General features: G+C 35.8%; 1 protein-coding gene across 1 annotated transcript; it reads right to left on the reverse strand.

The window, feature by feature from the left end:
- LOC107032208 (transcription factor UNE10-like) lies at positions 1–10,169 on the reverse strand. Its single transcript, XM_015233793.2, has 5 exons — positions 9,036–10,169; positions 8,352–8,456; positions 7,945–8,010; positions 5,708–6,040; positions 1–203 (listed from the first exon to the last, which is right to left on the reverse strand). The coding sequence occupies exons 1-5, from the start codon at positions 9,618–9,620 to the stop codon at positions 117–119; spliced, it is 1,176 nt and encodes a 391-aa protein (XP_015089279.1). The 5' UTR covers positions 9,621–10,169; the 3' UTR covers positions 1–116.

The raw sequence follows: 10,169 nt of genomic DNA on the forward strand, positions 1-10,169 counted from the left end.
CAAGTATCTTGGAACGTAACACCAAATTTAGTAGTTTAACCGTCAATAGGCTATGGTCAATCTTATTGCAATTGATCAAGGAAAAAAGTTTTCAAACTCCACAACAGTGCTATACATCAATTTTTAAAGCCAAAATTTGCATTTGACTGTAGATATTGCTGGTACAATGCTGCCATCCTGCTATAAGCATCCATCGTCGTAGACTGCAAAAGTTCCCAAATAGAAAAATATTTTTTTAGAAAAATCATAATAATCCAGTCAAACCTTTCTATAATAATATTTCATTGTACTGTAAAGTGTTATCATATTTTTATGTTACTCTTGTAATGTACGTTCTATTTAATAATATTTTGCTATAGCGGTAAAAGATTATTACCCTTTGAGAAACAATAATATCATGCACTCCTCATGATAATATAAGAGAATTGAAAGAGTTGGTTTTGGTTCTTGTGGAATCAAACTAAATGGAAGATGAATTAATATGAATATTTTGTAGGAAGATAATTATTAGGAAATACAAGTCAAAGATTGTATCTTGGTAGGTGAAAGTTAGGCAAACCATAAAATGGTTTGCTATCTTAACCTTGACAATTTTGACACATAGTGATGTCATGGATGACATCAATAGGATGAATTTATTCCTATAAATAGGTAGCTCTTAATTCATTTTCAAATCATCCTTTCACTTGCCTTCTCACCTTCTAAGGCATTGTGTTCTCTCTCTTGTAGTATTTCACTTATATTCTTTGTATAGTGAAATAAATATTGGTGCAGTTGTTCTTTGGTGGACGTAGGATCATTTTGATCCGAACCACGTTAAATATTGTTGTTCTTCCTTGTTCTTTAGTTTCACGTTTCCGCTAACAATTGGTATCAGAGCAAGGTTCTGTCTGAGTATGCTCTGTGGTTGCAGCACAGTCTGAACTTCCACATCAGAAAAGGATTACTTTGGTTTTCTGTAGTTCCAAATACATTGTAGTAGAAAAGGAAGAACAAGTAAAAAAAAAATGAGTTCCATGAAGTTTGAAATTGATAGATTTAGTGGGCGCAACAACTTCAATATCTGGAAAATCCAGATGATAGCGTTACTGCGGAGGGAAGGTTCAATCCATGCTATTGACGGAAAGTACCCCGATAAGATATCGGATTCCGACAAAGAAAAGATTGAAGGAGATGCATTGAGTGCAATCCAACTGTCCCTTGCACCTAACGTACTTTGTGAAGTGAGTACAAGTACCGAAGAGACGGCCAAAGAGTTATGGGAAAAGCTGGAAGGGCTTTACCAGGACCAGTCAGTGACAACAAGGATGTTGTTACAACGGCGTCTTCATACATTTAAGATGGATTCAGGTACTTTGTTGCAAGACCATCTAGATGCGTTCAATAAACTTGTGATGGACTTACAAACTGCTGGAATTAAAAAGGACGAGGAGACACTTGCATGTTCTTTACTATTTTCATTGACTTCAAAATATCGTGATATTGAGAATTCAATGATGTATAGCAAACAACCTATTAAACTTGAGCAAGTGCGGCAAGCACTAAACTCTTGTGATGTGCGGATGCATTTTGAAGGAGACAAAAGTGACGAAGCTAGTGGACTCTTTGTAAGAGGTCGTACTAGCCAAAAGGGAAGGAGCAAATCGAAGTACAGATCAAAGTCTCGTGTGAACAAAAAGAATGCGGAGTGTTGGGGCTGTCACAAGAAGGGGCACTTTGAACGAGATTGCCCTATGTCGAAGTCCAAAGAAAAGGCGAGTGCATCCATTGTTGAGAAAGTACATGATAATGATGATGATTATGTACTAACAACATCATGCAATAATGGAGTCTATGACAACAAATGGATCTTAGACTCTGGTTGTACTCTGCATATGACATTCCGAAAAGATTGGTTCAGCAGCTATGAAACAAGCAGAGGAACTGTATTAATGGGCAATAATGCAACTTGTAAAATAGTTGGCATTGGTTCAGTTCATGTTCGCTGCCATGATGGAATCATGAGGACTATTACAGAAGTCCGTCATGTTCCTGATCTAAAGAAGAATTTGATCTCCCTGGGTACTTTAGATAAACAAGGCTATAAGTACATGAGTGAAGGAGGAACTATGAAAGTGACTAAAGGGTCTTTAGTCATGTTGAAGGCCAAGCTGGAGGATGGCCTCTACACACTTGCGGGAAGCACCATTATTGGCTCTGTAAATGCATCTACAGTGCAGTTATCTAATGATGACAAGGCAAAATTATGGCACATGAGACTAGGCCATATGAGCGCACGAGGATTGGAGATGTTGAGCAACCGCAACCTTTTGAATGGTGAGAAGATCAGCACACTTGAATTTTGTGAGCACTGCGTCTTAGGGAAGCAGAAAAAGGTCAGCTTCAGCACTGGCAAGCACAAGACGGGAGGGGTGCTAGACTACATCCATTCAGATTTATGGGGTCCCTCTAAGCTTCCATCAAAGGGAGGAAAGAGGTATCTTCTCACATTCATTGATGATTTTTCACGAAAGGTTTGGGTGCGTTTCCTGAAGACAAAAGGTGATGCTTTTGAAGCATTTAAAGAGTGGAAGATTTTGGTTGAAAATCAAATTGAGAGGAAAATCAAGTATCTTCGCACGGACAATGGCTTGGAGTTTTGCAGTGAAGAGTTCAATGATTTCTGCAAGGTTCATGGGATCGCAAGGCATAAGACGGTCAGGCACACACCACAGCAGAATGGAGTTGCCGAGAGAATGAACAGAACTCTTCTTGAGAAGGCTCGTTGTATGCTCTTACAAGCTAAGATGTCCAAAGTATTTTGGGCTGAAGCAGTTCATACTGCTTCTCATATTGTCAATCGGTCTCCAGCATCAGCGATTGACTTTAAGACTCCGAATGAGGTCTGGTCAGGTGAACCCTCTAACTATTCATACTTGCGAATATTTGGGTGTCCAACTTATTATCATGTTAATGAAGGTAAGCTTGAACCAAGGTCTAAAAAGGCCATATTCGTAGGGTATGTTGATGGAGTAAAAGGGTACAAACTATGGTGTTTGTCTTTACTCAAATTTGTAGTTAGTAGAGATGTTACCTTTGATGAATCCTCTATACTTGATCCTCGTAAAGTTTCTATGGAGTTATCTAGAAACGAGAACAACGAGCAGGTGGAGCTACCGGTGGAGCTTACCAAGAAACGGGATCAAGAGACTCAAAGTGATGAGTCAAAAGATGCAGAAGAACTTGCTTCCAATGAACCATACACAATTGCGAAGGGAAGGGACAAAAGGCGGATACGGAAACCGGAACGTCTTATAGAGCAAGAAAATCTGATTGCACAAGCGTTCGTAGCTGCAGAAGAAGAGATTAAGGATCTCGAGCCCTCTTCGTATATTGAAGCAACTTCTTGCAAAGATGCTGCACAATGGCAGTTGGCCATGATGGAAGAGATGGAGTCTCTTCACAGAAATGAGACATGGGTCTTAGTTAAAAGGCCAAAGGGGATGAGGACAGTTGGATGCAAATGGGTCTACAAAAAGAAAGAAGGTATTCCAGAAGTGGAAGCTGCTAGGTTCAAGGCGAGATTGGTTGCAAAGGGTTTCAGTCAGAAGGAGGGAATTGACTACAATGAGATCTTTTCTCCAGTCGTGAAACATAGCTCAATTCGCGTGCTGCTAGCATTGGTTGCACAATTTGATTTAGAGCTTCAACAGCTTGATGTCAAAACTGCTTTTTTACATGGTGATCTAGAAGAGACAATCTATATGGATCAGCCTGAAGGTTTCCTAGCTGAAGGAAAAGAAGACCATGTATGCCAACTGAAGAAGTCTTTGTATGGTTTGAAGCAATCCCCTAGACAGTGGTACAAGAGGTTTGATGCATTCATGACTACACATGGATTTTCGAGGAGTGCATTTGATAGTTGTGTGTATCACAAGAAGATGTCTGGTAACTCTATGATTTATCTTTTGTTGTATGTTGATGATATGCTTATTGCTGCTAACAACATCACAGAGATAAATATTTTGAAGAAACTGTTGAGCAAGGAATTTGACATGAAGGATCTAGGAGTTGCAAAGAAAATCCTTGGAATGGAAATTTCAAGAGAAAATGGTGTTGTACATCTTTCTCAGAAGAGGTACATCCGAAAAGTTCTTGAAAGATTCAATATGGATATGAGCAAGCCTGTAAGTACACCTTTAGCTTCTCATTTCAAGCTTTCAGAGTTACAAATGCCTCAATCTATGGATGAGGTGGAGCATATGTCAAAGGTTCCTTATGCGAGTGCAGTTGGTAGCATTATGTATGCTATGGTATGCACACGTCCAGATATTGCCCAATCTGTAAGTGTAGTAAGCAAGTACATGGCAAATCCAGGAAAAAGGCATTGGGAAGCTGTCAAGTGGATATTGAGATATCTCAAAGGAGCTCCTGATGTTGGCCTAACCTTTCGGAAAAGTGAAGGTATTTCAATTCTCGGTTATGTTGATTCTGACTATGCAGGGGATCTTGATCGAAGGAGGTCCACAACTGGATACATCTTTACTCTCGTTGGCAGTGCCGTTAGTTGGAAATCGACTTTACAGTCGATTGTCGCTTTGTCTACAACAGAGGCAGAATATATGGCAGCAACGGAGGCAGTGAAAGAAGCTATCTGGTTGAAAGGTTTGGTGGCAGAATTGAGTTCAGCTCAGCTTAAATCAATTCTAAAATGTGATAGTCAAAGTGCTATTCATTTGATTAAAAATCAAAGATTTCATGAGCGCACCAAACACATTGATGTCAGATTTCATTTTATTCGAGATGTCGTAGAAAAGGGAGCTATCAAGGTTGAGAAGGTTATCACAGACGATAACGCTGCAGACATGTTGACCAAAATAGTCCCGCTTGCCAAGTTTGCACACTGCAAGGACTTGGCGGGAGTATGATGCAACTCTAAGAGAACAACTGCTAGGTGGAGCTGGTATGTTCAACAAAGGTTTGATTCTTCTTGTTTCTTACAATGGGATTGCCCAGTAAGCTTAGAAGTTTTGGCCGGAGTTGTTTATACGCATGCTTGGAACACAAACCAAGGTGGAGATTGAAAGAGTTGGTTTTGGTTCTTGTGGAATCAAACTAAATGGAAGATGAATTAATATGAATATTTGGTAGGAAGATAATTAGTACAAAATACAAGTCAAAGATTGTATCTTGGTAGGTGAAAGTTAGGCAAACCATAAAATGGTTTGCTATCTTAACCTTGACAATTTTGACACATAGCGATGTCATGGATGACATCAATAGGATGAATTTATTCTTATAAATAGGTAGCTCTTAATTCATTTTCAAATCATCCTTTCACTTGCCTTCTCATCTTCTAAGGCATTGTGTTCTCTCTCTTGTAGTATTTCACTTATATTCTTTGTATAGTGAAATAAATATCGGTGCAGTTGTTCTTTGGTGGACGTAGGATCATTTTGATCCGAACCACGTTAAATATTGTTGTTCTTCCTTGTTCTTTAGTTTCACGTTTCCGCTAACAAGAATCAAGATGTACATACCTCAAAATCACGAGTTCATCTCGTGTGAATAGGAATGAAAGGGACACACTGTGGGTTCTATGGACTCGAATAGTTCTTTTTCTTCTCTTTTATTTTATTTCTGATTTGCTAATTTGAATACATGAGATAACATTTCTAATGTTTAACGGATGTAACAGTTATAAGATGAGCTATTTTTGTTGTTGTACCTGTGATAATTGGCGTGCTGCGACCAAGGAAGCTGAAGGATCAGCTCCAGGGGAGGCAATAGGAGGGTCATTGAAATTAGAGGGCGCGGTGGTATGGAGAATCGAAGGGATTGTTGTTATGTTGGGGCTGCTAAGGGCATTGACATCGATGGGTCTAGCCATTCCCATCATTGACATTTGAAATTGTTGTTGTTGTTGTTGGAATGCCATATTTGGTAACATCATAGGGGGTGGCTGCATGTTAACATGAATCATCATGCTCATGGCTTTAACTTGAGCTTGTAGTTGCTTCAAATATTCTATCACCTCATCTAACATTGATGTCGTATCAGTCTGCTTAAACAAAAAGATCAAACTTAGTAGGCTGAATAGTACAAGTATTAAACCCTCACTAAGTTGATGATAATTCAGGCAGTCAATCAATTCCGCTATTAAAATTTTAATTCCCTAAAAGGCAAATCTCCATATGTTAATTAATTAATTTCACCCTAGTTAGCTATTTGTGTAAAAGGAGTCAAGAACTAATTTCGTCTTCTTCTCTCTTCGATCTGACATGTCATAGTACGTAATAACTGATATTTAAATAGTTGGGTATTTATCTTAAAGGAGTCAAGAACTAATTTTGTCTTCTTCTCTCTTCAACCCACATGCCATAGTACGTCATAATTGATACTAATTAGTTTGTTATTTGTCTGAAAGGAGTCAAGAAGTGATTCCGTAAATTCTTCTCTCTTCAACCTGACATGTCGTAGTAAGTAATGACTGACCTAATTATATTTAGGTATGCTGCACTTTCTAGTTATTGGAGAACTCAAGTACTCTCTTTCAATACCTATAGTTGGCTATTTGTCTAAAAGGAGTCAAGAACTAATATTTCTTCTTTTCTCTTCAACCCGACACGTCACAGTACGCAATAACTAATACTTATATAGTTGGCTATTTTTCTGAAAGGAGTCAGGAACTACTTTCATCTTCTTTTCTCTTCAACTCTACATGTCACATAATTGATAATTAACTAGTTGGCTATTTGTCTAAAAGGAGTCGACAACTAATTTGGTCTTCTTCTCGCTTCAACCCGAACGTAATAACTGAGACTTCAATAGTTGGTTATTTGTCTGAAAGGAATCAAGAACTAATTTCATCTTCTTCTCTCTTCAACCCGACATGTCACTGTACATAATCACTCATACTTAAATAGTTGGCTATTTGTCTCAAAGGAGTCAAGAACTTTTCATCTTCTTCTCTCTTTAACCCAACATGTCACGGTACATAATAACTAATACTTAAAAGTTAATTATATTTTTTAAAGGAGTCAAGAACTAGTTTCGTCTTCTTCTCTCTTCAACCCCACATGTCACAGTACTTTATAATTGATACTTGAATAGTTGATTGTTTGTTTGAAAGGACTAAAGAACTAAATTCGTCTTCTTCTCTCTTCCGCCCGACATGTCACAGTACGTAATAATTGATACTTAAATATTTGGTTATTATTCTGAAAAGGAGTCAATAACTAATTTTGTCTTATTCGCTCTTCAACTCGACATGTCACAGTACGTAATAATTGATACTTAAATAATTGGGTATTTGTCATAAAGGAGTCAAGAACTAATTTCACCTTCTTCTCTTCAATTCGACATTTCACAATACGTAATAATTGTTGATACTTAAATAAAAAGCTAATGATTGAAAAATGAAAAAATATGAGACTGCAAAAACAAGTTTACAATAATTTCCATACGAGGATTCTGCATTTTTTTTTATGTCTTTCATTTACAAGCTTTCGTAAAATTATTATTTATAATATGTCATTTAGATTAATAATTCAATTTTAAAATACTTATTTTATTCTTTATAAAATAATTTACAGTAATATAAAAATATTTATGACTTATTTTGGACCACTAATTTAAATATTTTTCCTTTTTAAATTTCACATAAAATTAAACTATATCACATAAATTTTAAACGGATAGAATAATTATTTGAAATAGTGATTGAGAATTCATGAACCGGTGGAGTGCAGAAATAAGTCATGGACTAGAAATATTCTGTATTTAAGCTAAGGTCCCAACGCTTTTGCATCTTTTAGTGTGTATTTTTCATGTAAAGACAAAATTGATCCAACATAGATAAGTATATTCTTGAAACATAAATTTCCAAACAACCGTAAAACACAGACAAAAATTATAAAATTAATTTATTGATAGAAAAAAATATTATTTTTTTAATTTCATTACCTTACTCGATGTTGGAACTAACTTCTGCAATGTCTTCATCCTTTGGTTTATCTTGTCTCTTCTTTTCTAGTAATAATTAAAAAAAAAAAAGTCAATTAAAAATATCAAATTAGTTTTGTTGTTATTATATATATATGATGTCAGGCCAGAAGAAAATTTTTACATCATTACAATTAATTGAAATAATCATTTACTATCGTGATACATTTTATTTTTTGAAAATTAAACATTTTAAATTTAAATAATTAATTTTTTAATAAATAAAATTTATATATTTATAAATTATATAAAAAAATAAACAACTCAAAATATTTAAAAATATATAAAAAGTTTACAATTAAAATAATTTTTTTCAATTTCAAAATTCAAAATGAATCATTTCGAGAGACATGAGAGTGACATCTTACTCGTTCAGACTGGTTGTGAGTAGCAGCAACTCTGCACCTTTTTGTTGAAAATGAAGAAATGTTGGATCTTTTTTTTTCATCCTCATCCTCATTATCCCTCGACTCCTTGTGTTGTGAGTTTACAAAAAAGAACACTAAAGTTTAATACACTATTCAACAATTTGACATATCTTAAAATCTATTTAGTAGTATCACTTCACTAAAGAAAAGGAATAAGTAATTTTCTCTTCTGTCTTAGTTTATGTATGACGTTATTTGACAAGGTATGATATTTAAAAAATGATATATGAAACTTGTGAATTGAAATTATGTTTAGGTATTTATATAGTTGAAAGTATCATTTCATTAACGGTAAAAAGATAATTCTAAAATTATACTTTTTCTAATTATAAGAAGGTAACAATTTTTATGAAAGAGATTAAAAGGAAAGAACATCAAGTAAAACAAGTAAGAGATCGATTTCTTTTTTTTAAAAAAAAAGAGTATTTCACATGGAAATTTTTTTTTGTTCATGCCAAACACACCCTAATGGTCTAGTTGCAGTGGTGAAAGCCTTTGCAAATGTATAGTAGTAATAATAAATAAGAAAATCATAATTACTAAATAAATTTAAGTTGTGCTGCATGGGAATCATAGGAAGTAGCATACAATAAGTATGCATGTGAAAGGAGATTATATATTTACCTGACCTCTGCTATCATGATTATTCGGTGTCTTACTTTTATTATGCTTAAAGGTAGATGTTGTGGTAAGTACTCTTTCCTCACCCAAACTTGTCTCTCCCGGGCTCACAGTCTGGTCAACCATATTGTTATTTTGCCCCTCGTATACCATTGAACCGATCAAGTTAGCCTCTTCATTCTCAAAGTCTTCCGATATTTCCTCAAAGCTAGATCCCGTTCCCACACGTGCCATCTCTGCATCACCACTGCATGATGCAACACGTGTGGACGGGGGCACTTGTTGATTATAGTTAGTACAACTTGTTGGAACTACGGCCACAATATCTATGTCCGTTTCAGGAAGACAATCATCAAACCAACTCACGAAATCACCCTCGTCACGGATGTCGATATTATAATTAGTAGCTTGGTTCACGACGGATTCAAGTGTGCCACCTGCAGCAGCATGTGGCTTATCGTCCCACGTGTATTTTGTTGGAGAAGGAGTCGATAAAGGATTATAATAACAAGGCACGCGTGGAGGACCTAACCCATGCATCACTACCTCTCCCTTTTCCCATTTTAGCTCTGCTACTTCATAATCCATCCTTCATAACCACAAAAATTAAAAATATATTATTAATTAAACCCTAGAATTAAATGTTAAACCTATAAACGAGTGAAAATCGACAAGAGAGGTTACTAAGCACGTTCTTCACCTCAAGTTGGAATTTTTCAAAAAAATTTCAAACTTTATAGGTTCTGAATTTTGCAACTATGATTTTTAAGTATTCTAAATTTAAAACTTTTACTTATTTAGTGATTTAAACAATATAAATATACTATATGAGAAAAATCTAGTGGATTTGACTGAACCCTCCTACAGGCTAACTACTAGCTCCACCGCTACATCACCTACAAACCCTTAAGGCTACTAGCTCCACCGCTACATCACCTACAAACCCTTAAAATTGTGTGTTTGAGTCACCCAGAAAGTCGAAAAGCTAAAACCCCTAGGGAATTAAGGATGATAAAAAAAAAGAGAGAGAGAGAGAGGAAGAGAGAAATATACTCTGGGGAATCAGTGACAAAGGAATTAGAGTGAGAGCTAAGAAGGCGTTACGTTCTTGATAATCTTTGAGTTTAAAAAAGAAGA

Source organism: Solanum pennellii, chromosome 10 (genome assembly GCF_001406875.1).
Source record: "Solanum pennellii chromosome 10, SPENNV200".
Classification (NCBI taxonomy): domain Eukaryota; kingdom Viridiplantae; phylum Streptophyta; class Magnoliopsida; order Solanales; family Solanaceae; genus Solanum; species Solanum pennellii.